Below are 17031 nucleotides of genomic sequence, written 5' to 3' on the forward strand. Positions count from 1 at the left end.
TGGTCTTTCATACGACTTTATGAAAAAAAGGAGCTTCATTTTCTTTTTTAAATAAATGAAGACTTTCCTTGAATTAAACGTAAGATTTTTAAGTTAGGAAATTTCACCGGATATTCCTTAGACTTAGATGAAGCTTATTCGCTTATGCTCTGCCTCTAGACCAATCGGGCACAAGCGAAAATATTTGATGGATTGTAATTTGTTCACGTCGCTCAGAAATATAACTTTTCCACTGAGAGAGGATATATTTTATCCTTTACGGAGAGTAAAGACGGTCTTATTTGCCAAATGATTTTTTTTCGGGGAAGTTCTCCGGAAAATTGCATATGCAAATATGACATCAAAAGTCTTACTACTAGCCTAAACATTACAATTTTTTTAACAAATACGGTAATTTGTCTTAATGTTATTCTGTTTACACTTTAAGGGTTAAAGGGAAGCAACAGGGGAAAGAAAAAAAAAAAGAAATTGAAAACGCAAAAAGAGATTTTTCCAGATGTTAGGAAATTTAATTTTGGATGGCAAATTGCTGGATCAGTTAGAAATCTCCCACAGGAAATGTCAATTTGTTTTGGCTACATAGCGACGATTAATTACTTATTTGAGCGTATTGTGCGTTACGAAGAAAAGCCTTTTTTGTTATTGCTTCTATTTTAAGAAAAGAAAAGCAATAACAAACAAACCCCCTTTTGATCAATTTTAAGGATGTAGGTGTCGATTTGGATCCAAGATTGTTCATCGACGATAATTTCAAGAACACTACACACAGTTTATTTTGTCTTACTGTATTTATTAAGACACTTGCATTACGGATACATCAATTCTACTGCAGGCATCAATTTGTAATATTTCATTCTTTCTCCGTATATTATCAATGACTCAGTTCTATAACCCTACAAATTCTGTATAATATTTATTTTCTATTTTTACGGCGACTATGACTTCCTTCTTTTATTTCGCATATCTTTCCATGTAAACGCTTATTAATTTACCCTCAGGATGTAAAGTTGTCGTTAGATAATTTTCTTAAATATGTTATTCCTTGCGGTTTTTACGTAATAAGTTACATAAGTTTTTTTGTTATGCAGTTTAAAATCATACAGAGCCATCTACAACTTTAGCTAAAATGCGTTTCATGTCGCAAAATGATGTTTTCCATATATATACATATATATATATAACCAAAAGAAATCAAAACTAACAAAAAAGTGAACGATACAATAAAATGTTTTTTTTTTCTCAGGAGAAGATGAAATTCAGAGCTTTTGGTCTCTTAAGAATAAATTTTACAGATGTTTCCGCTTCAGTTCAATGGTTTATGGTGATGGTTTGTTTAGCTGCCCGTAGGCTTCTTGGTGACGGAGAACGTTGCAGTGAAGTTTCTAAACTTGTCCCATTCCTAACGTAGCCAGCGGTGAGTCCGTCTGATTGACTTCGAGTGAATCTTACACGAGTGAACTCATCTTTTCTTCGGCACATCTTCACTCCGTGGGCACTCAGCCAAGTGCGTATTGTTCTTCGGAAATCGCGTTTGCAAAACGAACAGAACACTGGATTTGACATTGGCGGAATAAAACGCATGAACATATACACACACAGCTCCCACGAATAGACTGGGATTATTTCCACCTTAACGTGATCTTGTAGTATAAGAAGATAAAATGGGAGCCAGCAGCCCGTGAACACGACCAACATTGAGATCAGAATCGCTGTTCCTCGCAAGTCTCGCATGATAGAGTGCACGGGTTCGTCGCCCAAGTTCGTGCGACGTGCTCGGGTTGCAAAGAGGAGACGAAGAGAAACAACGAGAATGTGGCTATACACAAACAACATGTAAAGCAAAGGTAAAGCGAAAAAAACTATGATGAAAATAAAAAAGTAAACTTCGTCTTCGCGTTTCTTTTCTCTCACGTTTTCACTGACGTCGTACCATGTCATCTGCACCGTGGATACGGCAATGGATGTGATCCAAACTGTTAGAAGAGCACATACCACGCGCGATCTTGTTACGAGCGTGTTGTAGCGCATCGAATAGGTGATCATGGCATAGCGATCAGAGGCGACCAACACGAAATGGAGCACTGTTGAAACGGTCGTGAAGCGCATGAATAGGGCAGATGCGATGCAAGCACCCAGTGTCTTGGTGACAGCGCAGGCGAAAAGTAACGGGATACCCACTAACCCTGACATTAAGTCTGATACGGCCAGCGATACGAGGATGATATTGGTAAGAGTGCGTAAGCTTTCTTTCCAATACACTAATGCTATGACGACAATGTTAGAAGCGATGATCAGAACGCAGAATGGAATCATTGGGCCATGACTGAACCACGTAAAGCGCCCGTTGCATACAAATCCTCCATAGGAAGTCTCGTTGTTTACGAGGCTGAAATTAGTAGCACTTGAGTTGTTCTCTTTGAGTGCGGATGGGGAGATCATATTCTTGAGGAGGTATTCACTCGGCCGATGCAGATCGAAGTCGGTCCTTAATCCAGCGATTCGATGTATATAAACATTAATTCTCATGTTCTTCCCTAGTTTTTATGGACAGGATGTGTATATTGTGATGTGTAGAATGCCTCGCCAATCAAATTCGCCGTGCATAATCAAAATATGAATATGCGCTGCGGTGCCTCTGTAGGGTTATTCAGATCTCAAACCCTGGGGAGAATTGTTAGTCTGAGTAGCTTACATCTCAGCATCAGTTTCCAGCTGAGTTTGACAATATTATCACGCTTTGATGCTCCGTTTTTATTTCAGATTTACTGAAAATTTAAGCATCACTTATTTCAACTTCTCCTTAAATATATGTTTGCTTTTGCAACACATCCGCTTCCTGTGGACAATAGACAATAATAGAGGTACCGCCCAAATTGGCCTCACAGAAGTTCAATCTACCTTCAGCATGGACTAATGACTGCTTGGGGGTCCTTAAAATGCAACAATGCGAAAAAAGAATTGAACGGAAAAGGAGGTCTATTGTCTGAGTGCATCAAGGAATCACTGAAACAATTACCGCACGATTTCTGATTGGGAATAGCTCTCTAGTTTAAGGGGAAAATATTACCGCGGGATAACTCACAAACATGTCAGGAATTAAGATTTACAGTAATATCGAATATCCTCCTTTTAGTGGCATTAGAGCTTTTAACAACCATCGAAAAATCCAGTTTATCATAAGTGGCGAGAAAATTACTAACAATTGCGCAATATCTTTTTTTCGAATACAGTTTCATTTTTTTTCTGTTCAGAGAAAAAACATTTAACCAACGATAAAATCAAACCACAAAATGTCCTTTTTTTATTCTTGGATATCATAGGTTGTTCTTGGTAAGCAGCTGTTTGAACCACACAGGCAAGGCGAGGAACGGGGTGATACTTTGCATTAACATGTAAAAAAAAAAAAAGATTGTTTTTTTTCTCAGCGTACTGAGCAGCAGATGTCTTATCACGTGATGTTGCTTGGGACTAAACAAACGTGAATATTATAAATAATAATTGGCTTTTACCGGCTGCATGTGTAAACCTCCTGACAATCATAGACGAAGGCTTTTAAGGCTCTTGATTATATCACAGCAAAGTACAAAGTTTGCTTACTAAAAGGAAGTTATTTAGTCAATGCGTGAAAATGTGGGGTGTTAGTTAAAAGCGATTCATTGCTTGAAGAGCAAAGTTTGCATATTTTTTCATGCCATCGCCCCCGCATGATATTTTTACCGCATTTTCACGACTCATTTAGCTTTATCAAGAATTGCTGAATTGTTTTCTTTGTAGATAACCTTTTAAGATTTAAGAATGAGCCCTTTGTTGATGAAAAGATGAATTATGCTTGCAAACGTAAAGAACAAAATAAAAAATTGGCCGTGAAGCCGAGTTTCCGCTTTTTGTATAGTCCCTAAGTAATGTCATTTAGTGCCTTTTAAATACAGTTTTAAATACACTTTTGGGATCGAAGGATCAAGCTTTTTTATTTGAAGGAAATCAGATCATGAAAATAAATGACCTTGACCGTAGATAAATGACGGCCATAGCCTTTACGTGGTTCCGGACTACGTTAGCAAAAGGGAAGGGATAAGGTCTGCACAGCGTACGCAAACATTACCGTCCACCTCGCAGTATATATTCTTGTGCGGTAGTAGATCAAATTTCGGCGGTCTTTCGTTATTTATTCCTAAATGAGAGTTTTCTTGTTTGTTCTCAGAAGGAAAATGAAGTTCATGTCACACATTGTTTTCATTATTTTCTCACCACCTTTTCAGTCTGGAATAAACAATACCCGGAAAAATCAATTATTCCCGCGGTATTCTTGAATCTAAAATAAACGAAGGGATATGGTGACCTTGTCTCAATGTTGAGCGTAAGGGCGCCCACATATTTTGCAAGCCTGTTGTTCTTTAACTAAGGCGAAACGCTCATAGCTGCTGTAATTCTTCGATGTCTTGCAGCTGATTACCAATATAGCGTGTCTTGGAATAAATATTTCTGATCTGTTCCTATCGGGAAAAATTTCGTGGTGAAAAATATGGCCTGTCGGTGCCCACCTAAGATATTGGGATAAAATTTGGCCAATAGCGAATGAGTAATTTATTCGTGTACTAAAAACAGCTGTTATCAGCTTTTTTTGTTGAAATTTTGTGGTAAAGCCGCTTGCGTCCCCCTCAGTGGGAAGGCGGTACAATTCCCCAATCAGATTCTTCTCCGATGTCGCCTCTGACAATTAAAAAAACCGCAGGTACTATTGACAAAAGTTATGTGAACTTACTTCGCATTTTATTGATTAAGTGGCACGAAAAGCGGCTCGCTGTCTGAAATGATAGTAATGCTAAAAATCATTGTAGAAATATAAATCTTGTAGGCGTAGCATCTGCTCGTCATTTTACTGCGCTCATTTTCCCCCTCGAGTTGCAGAATTATGAATGTCTGTTTTTTATTTCTGTATTATTCCGTACTAATTTACATAAGCTGCATTCGATGACACGTCGAGAGGCAAAAGAGGAGTAGATATCCATGTAAAGCTATAAATCTTCGTAAATACAAAGCACTTGACGAACTTGTGGAACGCTTTGTGTTTATTGAGTCTCAATCAATCTGTGTCCCCTTATCAGTATGGGTTTCTCCCAAGCTACGTGGTTTGACACTTCAATTAGGGTTTTATTTATTTATTATTATTATTATTATTATAATTATTATTGGCCCAACATAGCATCAAAAAAGGAAAAACCCTTGTTTAATTCCTGGTCGCAGAACTACTTTTTTTTCTTGGCAAAACAAAATAAACCAAAATTTACAATTAGAAAATGGTCATCAAAAAAGAAACATAATTTGGAACCTTTATGAATTTATTGGTTTACTTAGTTGTTCGTGCGCTGGCTACTATGTCCAAAGGCTCACTGTATTGAGTTTACACGTCACTCACACAGTTCCTCTTTGTCGCCATCCATGTCCATTACCACAGCTCGTAACGACCCGTAAAAACTGACCTGTCTATCCTTACGGTTTGGCCAATATATTCGCGAGTCGTAAGTCTGTGTTTTTCATCCATGAATCTCATTTAAGTTTTGGCCACGACGGTTAACGATCTGTACGAATCATACGATTCATCGGGATCTTCTTATGTATTCATGAGTTCATGAGTCGTACGACCTACACGAAGAAATATTGTACATGTCTGCAAGGAACAATTGACCTAACTGCGTGTTTCAAAATTACTGGAGACGTGGGCTGCCTTCCAAATGAATAGTCTTATTAAATAGCATGTCAAAATGAAACCATACCCTCCGGTTTGTGTCCCAGTTTAGCCAGATAAAATCGAGTTGCCTGACTTATTTCAAAGCTTGCCTCCCTTTTCCTTCGCTTACTTCCCACTCCTGCGACGTCATGATCAATTTTCCGATTGGTTGGTTTGCAGCCATTTCCTATGAAAAATAAAGCTAACTTAAAGTTTTCGTTGTCTTTGATATGTTTCTTCCAAAAACTTTTTTGCATCTACTGCGACCACAAAGTAAGCTTGAAGAAGGTATCTCCACTTTTTGTCGGGTCATCAGAGCCATGAAAGGGTCTCAATGGGGTCAACAGTTGGCCGTGAAACGACCACAAAATTTAGCCGTTAGGCGTCGAAAAATTGACAAATTTTTAACATTAGTCATAGGAAAGGTGACCGTAAAAAAACTCCCTGCGATAACAGTTGAAAGAAATTATCCGTTAGCCCGAAATCGGCCAAAATTTTAAACTTTGGCCGTAAAATCCATCACACCATTGAGACCCTCAAAAATTCTCGATAATATGTTATAATCGATTCCTTCCTTCCCACGCTTATTCTGACTTTTCTTCTTCACGATCGTAACAGAGTCCAATATTTTGATGATGCTTTTTAATATTCTCCTTCAACTTCTCTGTGCACCGTACAGCACCGCACAAAGTGCACAGACAAAGTTCTTAAAGTACCTCAAGAAGAACACAAACAACAAGAGTATTTCTCGTTCTAAAAAGAACCGCGTAAAGTATACAACATTCTTAAAGTACCTCAGGTGCACGTGAACTGCACAAACAACAAGTGTATTCCCCGCGAATTGCATACACAGCAAAGATATTCCTTGGTCTTAAAACACCATGTGAAGTGCAAAAAAAACAAGAGTATTTCTCGTTCTAAAAGTATTGCGCAAAGTGCACAAACAACTAGAGTATTCCTCGTTCTACCGGCAAAAAGCACGGCGCGAAGTGGACAAAAAACAAGACGGTACATCTTACGAGACGAAGATGGGATGTCTATTGGAAACGCACAAAGTATCCCTTGTTCAAGGGGGAACCACGCGAGGTGCCCAAACAACAAGTGTATTTCTCGTCCTAAAAGCACCACGCGAGGTGCACGAACAATATGTGTATTCCTTGTTCTAAAAGTACCCCGTAGAGAGTGCACAAACAACAAGAGTTTTCTTCGTTCTATTAAAATCACCACGCAAAATGCATTAGCAAATGTATTCCTCGGTCGTAAAGCAAAAAGAACAAGAGTATTTCACTCGTTCTAAAAGTGCACAAACAATAAATGCGCGAAGTGCACAAACAATAAATGTATTTCCCGCAAAGTGCAAACACAGCAAATTTATTCCGCGGTCTTAAAACAACATGCGAAGTGCAAAAAAAAAACAATAGTATTCCTCGTTCTAAAAGCATTGCGCAAAGTGCACAAACAACCAGAGTATTCCTCGTTCTACCGGCAAAAAGCACCGCGCGAAATGCACAAAAAATTTGAACTAGGAATAGTGTTTTCGAAGCCTTTGGGGCTGGAGGGCAAGGGAGTAATAAAAATTTTTTTTCTTTCTTCTATTAGCGGCATTTGTAAAGAGTGCTGATAGATTGGATGGGATTTCTATTGAAAACGCAACTTTGTGAAAGGAAAAAGATAGAATGTTTTATTGTTCTCAGAAAATAACCAAAGGTAATGTGAACTCTGTTTTAATTGAAGGAAAGATTGAATATACGATACACGAAACATGAGAGCAGAAACGAGCACTAGCCATAATTAGGGAAGGAAAAAATTACATATTTTCGACGGGACCCTTTAGTCGCGTACCCTTAGAGTATCGTGTACGTGCCTTAGTATCGCATTTGACATCAGTCGCATTAGCAGGAATACGCGTAGCAAAAATTTTGTGTTGATGAAAAAGGGATGCATCCAAGGAATCTTCTCGAAAAAACATTTAAAGAATGATTCCTTTACTCCTTCTAATAACAAATTGATGGTTAGGATAACAAAAGTTATGACGGGAAATTCCTTTGTTTTGAAACCTTGCGTCCCCAAAGTCAAAAACTGCTTTGAAAATAATTTTAAAATCAGAGACCGTTTTGTTGTTGTTATGGGAGAAAGTAAGAAAAGTAGACGAGAAGAAACCGAAAATTTAACATTCCACCTAAAGTGTCAAATCGACACACCACCATACAAAACTCAGGTCCACAGATCGAAAGTACGCCCCGTGAATATATTAGACAACTCAGTTCGGGTCGTACAACTCGTGAATACATTCCACGACCCGTACGGGTCGAACGGATCGACAGTTTTACGACTCGTTACGATCCGTGGTATTGGAAAACCCTCAAGGGTCACTGTTATGAGTTTGCACCTCACTCACAGAGTTTCTCTCAGTCCCCACCCAGGAATATGTATTGATTTAACTGGATTATTATAAACTGTTAAGGCGGTAGTGGATACGGTTGGGGACTGGGGGAGAGGGAGGGAAGACGCTAACTTTCACAAACTGGTATGCTATCTCTAAGAAGAGTGTTAAATATGTTATGTTGGCCAAGCTTGGGATAAAAATGTTTGGATGTTAGAAGGAACAAAGCTGCCAATCATTAGCTTTCTTGCTAGCGAGGATAAATGATCAGAAGTCGAGAGTCGACTTATGTTCTCAGTACACAAAACCAAACATGTTCTTTAGGTTTCAAAACCAGACACGTGGCGTTCTCGCTGTCATGATTTCGAGTAGGATAGTTTCTGATTAGTAAGAATTCTGTACTGAACAACGCAGCAATGTACTTACTTGTTCCAACCCATTTTCTTGATTTATTTATCATTGAATATGTTAGGTTCGGTAATTAAATCATGATTATCCCATAGAACAAGTTATGTCGACTCATAAACTCAAGGTCATAAGTTGTGAATTTAGAATTAATGGAATGCCTTTTAAGGAGAGAAGAATCTTAATGACGCACCCTGAGTTACTTTGGCGGTTTTACGAGGCATTGGGACATTATATGCTCTCTGGCTTTTGACCGAGTAAAACAATAATCATCGTTCTTCAGAAGCACCATACAGTGCCTTCTTAACAGGGGCTCAGTCACAAGGCCCACCAGCGAGGCTGTGAATGTGCCCCCTCCCATGGCCACCACGATGTACCCCATGGCGAACTCCTTATATCGATCATCGAATCTGTCTCTGAAGAATGCCAATGCGTTCACGAAGAAAACTCCGATGGTAACCCCACCGGTGAATGACAACACCAGTACGATCCAAACACTCGGTAGAAAACGATACCAGGCAGAAAAGACGAAGAACAGAAGGTGCATGACTTCTATTGTCGAAAGGACCCATAGATACGGGAATTTAGCTTTTTCGGCCCATTCTGCTTTGACATAAGAGAGTACCACGAGGTAAGACCGTCCCACAACCTCACCCCCCAGGAATACGAAAATGTAATACTGGTAGTGGTCACGTGGTCTGAATGGAGCGTTGGGAAAAGCCAGAGTTGTAATCACGGATTGGATGATCATGTATTCTGAAAACCAGGCAATAAAAATCGGTATCAAATTGGGAAGCATTTGAGAAATGATCATGAACTTTTCTTGATAAGAGAGGGAGTCGTTGTTTTCACTGTCTTCGGACTTCGTTTCTTCAGCTTGGGCGTCTGTCGAAAGCAAATGAAAATTTTATGCAGAACTAACTAACATTACATGTATTAATATATCAAGCGGAGAGCAGCTACTTGCCAAGCTTATTCAAATCATCATGGCTGCTATTTATTACATTATAATTGCACCGTAGGTCGACTATCCATAATTTAGTGAGAATTGGAGCTTGCTTAAGTATTTCTTGATGAAATGAGAATTTGTTTAATAATTAAGGGCTTCTTTGGTTGGTGATTATTTCCTTTGTTCTCGTGACCTAAATATATGATTCATGGGTGATATTGTTGGGAGAAATGAGGTGCTAGTCACTCTTTAGGCTCAGAAGGTTAATTTTATCCCTCGGTACTCTTATAACAAACATTGGTGTTTTTCTTTACTCTTTGGACCGAAGAAGTCAGTTAATTCAACTTGGGAGCCAGAGGAAGACATTATATCTTCCATCGCTTTCCGACTCCACTATGCACCGATCTCTTCTTTTTAAATTGTGGTCATTTGTTTGCATCTAATTCACTAGGCTTACCATCAGTCTCTATTGGTGTGTACTTTATTCCTCCGCATTCACTAGCCGCGGGTGAACTGGGAGACCCAAGATGTTTCTTGTCCATAGCGTAGTAACAGACGAAGATCAATAACAGCATGGCCGCCATGATTAATATGGTGGCGTTTGGTGAAACACAAGCCCATGTTGTCATGGCTGCAAGAAAGAAACGATACAAAATGTTTCATTGCAGCCTCTTAAATTCAGGAACTCCTTAGTGACTCTAGCTCAACTACAACAACGAACTTCCTGTGAACCAAAGCGTCTTATTTTGAAGTGAACTTTAAAGTCCTCTACCATAGGTGATAGAATTGTTCAGGATTATTTCCTTTTTCCCAAGCTATTCAAGCTGGCGGAGTTCTAGAGTGGTATTTAAGATTTTTGTGGCATTTTCAATACAACTCAATGCAACGGGTGAAAATAACTCATTTTCCAACACCAAAAATGATTCGAATTATCATTCATTTTCTTTAAAGTGATTGGAGATTAAAGGATAAAGTACATTTAGCTTGTACAATGCAAAGTCTTATAAATTACAAAGTTACAAACTGAGAAATTGTTTCCTTTTTTCTTCACAATTCTGGTCGTTGGCGTCAAATGAGGAAATTTTCTTATCACGTTTTTGCTTAGATTTAGAAATGTACACATTCTTCACTTATTGTACGTGCCTGCTTGCATTCATAGAAAAGAATAAAGCCACAAACAAGGAAAAAATGAAACAAAAGGCAAATTAATAGAAGACACGTCATGCACCACCGAATTCACATGATTTATTTTTAGTCTCTAGACGCTCGCTTGATCAAAAATATCCCTGAGATTGTTAGAACTCTAAAACAATTTTGCATTAAATGTATGATTTGCTTTCAAATGAAAACATGTCTAAGGTGGACTCATATTTTTCGTTTGCACTACTTAACATCAAATATTAATAACGGAAATATGAATTTTAAATTTATTAAAAAAGGATCAGCTTTAGTACAAACAAGAGGTCATCGAAAACCCAGATACTGAAGTTATTGCAAAAATAAACACAAAATACATACCTGTGTAATATAAAGGTGCGATTATGAATCCCGCTCCTGTACCCGCTGAATATGCACTCACTGTGACTTCGTGATAAAAAGACGTGAGCGCCAAGAAAGTCACTTCGCCGACTCCATAACCAAACGATGCTATCCCGACGCCCATTAATTTCCAATGAACTTGCTTAGCAAAGGCAAGCATGAGAAAGCCACCGATTCCAGTCAGGAATACCGTCGCGATTCTAACAAAGTAAGGAATCTTTTGCATAAAGTATGGCGCAATTAATGTGACAACGAAATATGGTCCGATGTCCGCGACTAAAACCATGGAAGTCTGAATGAACGTTCCCGCGAGAATATCTTGAGCGCCCGCTATAACCAACGAATATGTTGCGTAAATCAGCGCCCCAAACACGAAAAATGCTGCCACTGTTCGCAATCGTTCCCGCTCTTTCTCGCTGGGTTTGAAACCAGCAGTTTTAAGTGGCGTCAGTGCTGTCTCTTTATCACTTGACATCTCACTATTCGATTCAGAAGACGAACACGCGTTTGTAACTCAAGCCGGCTTTTTCCTTCACAAATAGGATTGAGTATTTCTTCTCGTCTGAGGGTTTTCACGGTTTGTTGATTTTAAGTACAAGCACACCTTCACTTTTTTTTTAGTCGAAGCAGCTGGTGTTCTCATACGGTGACGGAAACTCAATCCAAGAACGCGAAATCTTCACCTTACAGGAATGATTTCCTATTTTCATTCGTTGAATTGCGTGTGTTTGAGTAAAGTTTTCATCCATCAAATACTTCCTGATTTGAGAGCCTGTTTGAAGCCTCGCGAGAAAAAATGATATTTTCTCTGATCACCAAGGCATAAAAGAGCAAAAGAATTATTGATGAAGATATAATTGTTTTCGAAAAAACAACACATTTGCATTTTAGACTCATTGTTTTGATAACCAATCAAACTTAAGGTCGTAATCGTTAAGTAGTATTTTTCTTCCTTCGCAAAATATGGTTTTGAAAAATCAATAATCAGTCAAACTCTCTAATCTTACCAGGTGTTGGCTGAGATACAAATCTGAGTTTTTCGCGACCCGCCGCGGAAAGGAAGAATTCGTATAAACACCACGATGAAAAAAGGTGTCTTCGTATGGATGTAAATAAAGTAATCAAAGATCGAGAATGCAAACCGCAGTGAAGGAAATAATGATATTTTGACGCATGGATGGAGATTGATTTTAATCCCGCTCTCCATAAAACCACTAAGAAATAAAAAATAGTTTACCATCTTAGAACACTGAAAAGTCTTTTTTTGCCAACCAAACAAAACTTATCCTAAAGTGCCGGGTTTCTTTCGAAGGATATTCTGCACGATACACAAATAAATGTCACAGTTGTATCATACTAATACGAAATTCAACGATCTTTTCAGAGCAATTCAGAAAATGTGACATTCAAATTAATGTAAAATAAATCTGAATCGATTTAGCAACTTATTGAAATAAACAAATTGTAATTCGCACTATTCAGAGAAATGATGTTTAGCGAGGAACAGTGCGATTGTGTAGCGGCGAATCCCGACAGAATACGACCTTGTCTCGACCTTGTCCCGAAGAAGGACGACTATATCACTGTACGGTGTTCATAGTTAGCCGAAAATCATTCCGCTGCAAGTGAGAGTCATTTTGGCACATATCAAAAGGCATTTCGTTACAAACGAAAGTTTGTTTATACACAAATTGTACTTTTATTTCCATACATTAATAAAATAGGTTCATTGTGAACACTGACTTCCGACGAAGATAAGAAACTGTCTACAGATTCAGTTTGGAAGATGAAAGAAAGAACTCTATAAGCCATCTTGTTCACGAGTGAGAAATCTCTGGAAACCAGATTAGACAAACTCTTCTCTGATGGTAAATTCGGCACAAAAATAACTCGAAAAGTGAACTAAACAATCATAAATAAAGGGGAGGTAATTTTCTAGAAGTCCTGTTAAAAAAATTAACTTAAAATAAAGTACTGTAAAGGTGTACTGAGCATCACTCACTGAGGAAGACAATTTTCACTCTAAATACGAGATGATTGATATCTTCTTTGACATCTTGTCGTCTATGACAAAATCATGATTTATGTTTTCCTTACTAGAATCCCAAAACCAAATTGATGAACAGAAAATTATTAGTTGAATTGATGTGTCCATTTACAGCAATTTTGTGCATCGAAAAATTCATGAGTGACTATTAAGCAGATGTCCAGTGAATATATATTTCCTTATGCTATTTCCCTGTGGACATCTTTAAGTTCACTTGATTTTTAACAGACTGAAGCTTGTTACAAAGTTATACTGAACTTTTTTGGAACATATTTCAAACTTAATCACGAGAAAAAAATATTTTCATCGACTCGGCATGGGAGAAAACACCTGCATATTACATTGACGGGCACAATAAAAGGTAATATTTTATATGGCAAGCAAGAGAATATTAATCAGTTGATATTCTCTTGTATGCCAATATATTTTTCGCCTTTTGTGCAAAGGGTCAATTTTCGTATTACCGTAATGACTTCATGTGTGGGACTCCAGAATGTTTAAGCACACAGATTTCAATGGGAAAATTAGAAAAATTAAGACAGAAGTTTTCAAGATGTTTGAACGATAACAAAGCTTCTTAAAGAACAATAGCGATGAAAATCAATGGTTAATAATCAGGGAGAGCCGGAATAAGAATATGATTACCTTCTGTGGGGGCCGTTTTGGGGAATATCGGCCCGAGGTCGTGACAGTAGGAACCAAGCGCAGCGAGGTCCGTGCAAAAGCGATCGAGGGCCAATATTCCCCAGTAAGGCTCGAGCAAGCAAAGATAGTAATTAGTTTATTTAATGGCAGTTGGAGCAACTTGTTTATTTGGAATTTGCCAGCTTTTGCGAACAAAAATATACGGCCTATGACCGTTTCCGTGGAAACGATCCGTATGGCAAAATACGGAGGAAGCAAGAACCAATCAGAACGGTCGGTTTTACTTCAGGACAACCTTGCCACATAATAATTCAAGTTATTAACACAGCTGATTATCACGGTTTATCGCACGTACTGTTATTTTATTCGATAAATGTTTTTTGATGGATAAAACGATAAGCTAAATAACATAAAGCTTTCAGTTCTCATTGGACTTGTATCTCTTGGCGAGCATTGATCTAATTGATAACAAATTACTAAACTTCCAAGGAGACGGCAATTTAAACAGATGCCAAAGAAGAGGCTTCTTTCTAATCAGCCAAGAGTTGCTTCAGTACAACGACAACGTCAATTTCATAGTGTAGCAAAATATTGATATGAAAAACCACAAGGTGAAACTATTGGATGAAAGAGGTGATAACGAACTGACAGCAAATCACCAGCCTGAACGCGCGGGACTAGGCAAAGTGGCAGCGTTTTTCGGACTGGGAAGTTTAATCAACACTACGTTCTCCTTGGTTACAGCTGCTACTCAAGATATTTTGGCGGAATCGTACTTTCCAACTTCTACGGTTCTTATTGCAGACACTCTACCGGCCTTCCTTGTCTCTCTGGTTGTGCCATACTTTATGCAGCGCATCCCATATGTTGGCCGCATTGCTCTTGTCTATTTGCTAAACGTCAGCGCACTCATCATGCTTGCACTCGTAAAACAACTTTATTGGAAACTCATTGGAGTAGTGATGATTTCATTTGCAGCTAGCGCTTGCGAAGTGACGGTACTGTCTTTGACTTCGTTTCATGGCGAGTTAACACTGACCGCGTTTTCAGCAGGAACAGGAGTAGGATTTGCAGTAGGACCCCTATATTATACAGGTGTGTCTTGGCATGTTAAGTTAGGCCGAACTCCTTAAGGTTTAACTTTTGGAATATAATTTTTTTTCTCAATTTGTTTTACAAAATTTTGAAGACAGAAGCTTTTATCGATTTCAGTGGGTTATCTCTGCAATCGAGTTTAAGTTTTGTTTCAATTTAGCCTCGGAAAGTGCGAAGGTACAGTGTAAATCATATAAAAAAAATTCCCTTTACCTTTCAACTCCCAAAAAATAATTGTCACTCATGGGAATCAAAGCGTTAACACTCGAATATTTTTTTCTTTAGCGATGACTACGTGGGCCTGCATTTCACCAAAAGCCACCCATTGTATTATGGCAGCCATGATGGTTCTGATCTTCGTTTGTTATTACGCCACTGGAAATTCAGAGTCAAAGCCACCTACTTGTTTAACTGCTGAGCATGTTGGAATGCGCTTCTTAGCTTTAAATACTGATGGTAAGTTCAGCATTTACGTTCAGTTTAGTGTGCAGATTTTACAACCACCATCATCCCATGAAAAGTGCGATGAGTTTTACCAGGTATAGCTAATCCATACCATCGATGACATTAGTGAATTCGCCATGTCATATTAAAATTTACCTGATCCCCTCCCCCCCCCCCAAGGCTCTGTAGTATTCCTATGACACCCCTCACTGGCAGTCAGTTTTGTATAGTCCCCTTGTAAAATTTGTTAGCGACCGCTGATTCCCTCCTAGTTCCCCCTGATTAAATTGTGATTGCCCTCATAATCTTCTGATCCCCTGCCGGCGATAAGTTACTACCGGTCCCATTGTTAACTGGATGAACCTCCTTTGTTCATACCTTACAGCACATAATGTATACGACACTTCAAACGAAGATTATGACGAAATAGGCGAAGATACCTCTCTTTCTAGGCGCCAAAAGTTCACGGTCATTCGTCAGATGCTACCTCAAATGATACCAATTTTTTTTACATTTTTCGCACAATATTTCATCATTCAAGCCGTCGTCACAACCCTGGCATTTCCCAGCTGCCCTTTCAGCCCAAGTGACCATTATGAGTATTACATCCTTGTATTCGTGGTAGGGGAGGTGGTGGGGAGGTCGTATGTTGGAGCGCTGTCCTGCATAAAAGAAGACTGGGGAGAGACGGCTAAATTTCCTTACCCTTGGATTATGTGTCTGGTTCAAATAATGGATCTTCTGTTTTTGGTGCTAGCAGCCTGGTACCGTTTTCTATCGAGTGTCTGGATTGTTTTGCTCCTTGTGTTTATCTCAGGAGTGGTTGTTGGTGCCTTTTATGTCAACACCGTAATATTTTTCAGAAATTGTTTCCAGGAAAGGTACAGAGAGTTTGCCATGGGATATATCATTGTAGGCTTGCATGCAGGGGTACTGACAGCTGCCATGTTGGGCCTGTATATCGAGCCCTTGTTACGTGAACACTGCATGACCCTCGTGGATAACACAGACTTTTGTTTTACGAGATCGCAGTCTTCAAATGGTTTTACTTCATCTTGTTTAGTAAAATGAAAATGACATCTCCGTTCGTTTCTGTACCTGTGCGCTTGTGCTTACTGACTTTTTAAACATTAAATAAACTTCCCTTGGATTGATATAATTTTACTAGTAGCTACCAGCGGTAGCTTAGTCTCTGTTCGCTGCTAGGATTTCGTTCAATTGAGCCTCTCTAACACCCTCTTAGTACAGGGAGTGAACATTTGATCGTGTAAAGGGGGTAACTTTGTTAAGAAATTGTTGTGCTGCGTCGGTAGGGAATACTGTGGTTTGTGTTGATAAAGTAAATTGGTCACAGTAAAGATTTTCTAAAGCTGACGTTTCGAGCTTTGGCCCTTCGTTTAAGCAGATACAGGTTGTGCGTGGTCTATACACGGAAAAAATGGAGCTACACCATTGGTCGGAACATGACAACGTGAAAAACACAAGAGTAAATTAGCTTAATGAAAAGGTTAACATGTCTAGCGACTGGTTTAAGGTGCGTCTTTGTCATTCCCTTCCATGTCATGAAGGTCGCCTAGTCGTCTTCCCGTTTCACCGATGAATGACAGTTTGCGATTAGTTCATGTGATGCAACAGATGACATTAGCGGAAGTACAGTCGATGCTTTCGTTTGTTAGTTGATGATGTTCAGCAATGTGATTATTGACATTAACATTTCTCGTCGCTCGTTTGTGTTCAGTCAGGCTTGAGTTGAGGTCCTGTTAGACTCTGTCGGAGCGCTTGATCTTGTATGCTGC

General features: G+C 38.9%; 3 protein-coding genes across 4 annotated transcripts; 1 reads left to right on the forward strand and 2 right to left on the reverse strand.

The window, feature by feature from the left end:
• Window positions 1-772: 772 nt before the first annotated feature.
• LOC113683408 (adenosine receptor A2b) lies at window positions 773-2770 on the reverse strand. The gene has a single exon (XM_027200646.2). The coding sequence runs from the start codon at window positions 2524-2526 to the stop codon at window positions 1309-1311; it is 1218 nt and encodes a 405-aa protein (XP_027056447.2). The 5' UTR covers window positions 2527-2770; the 3' UTR covers window positions 773-1308.
• A 5770-nt stretch (window positions 2771-8540) lies between these two features.
• Window positions 8541-11869, reverse strand: LOC113683594 (uncharacterized). 2 transcript variants are annotated; one of them, XM_027200853.2, is made up of 3 exons: window positions 10984-11869; window positions 9923-10096; window positions 8541-9401 (listed from the first exon to the last, which is right to left on the reverse strand). In XM_027200853.2, the coding sequence occupies exons 1-3, from the start codon at window positions 11477-11479 to the stop codon at window positions 8716-8718; spliced, it is 1356 nt and encodes a 451-aa protein (XP_027056654.2). In that variant the 5' UTR covers window positions 11480-11869; the 3' UTR covers window positions 8541-8715. The 2 variants fall into 2 exon arrangements, with proteins under 2 accessions (XP_027056654.2, XP_089061896.1); XM_089205770.1 differs by having other exon boundaries at window positions 8541-9272; window positions 10984-11836.
• Window positions 11870-14055: 2186 nt separating this feature from the next.
• On the forward strand, window positions 14056-16385 carry LOC113683566 (uncharacterized). The gene is made up of 3 exons (XM_027200822.2): window positions 14056-14791; window positions 15077-15247; window positions 15621-16385. Exons 1-3 carry the CDS (start codon window positions 14293-14295, stop codon window positions 16304-16306), a joined length of 1356 nt encoding a protein of 451 aa, XP_027056623.2. The 5' UTR covers window positions 14056-14292; the 3' UTR covers window positions 16307-16385.
• Window positions 16386-17031: the final 646 nt, after the last annotated feature.

This window comes from Pocillopora damicornis, chromosome 4, assembly GCF_964200805.1.
Source record: "Pocillopora damicornis chromosome 4, jaPocDami1.2, whole genome shotgun sequence".
Classification (NCBI taxonomy): Eukaryota; Metazoa; Cnidaria; class Anthozoa; order Scleractinia; family Pocilloporidae; genus Pocillopora; species Pocillopora damicornis.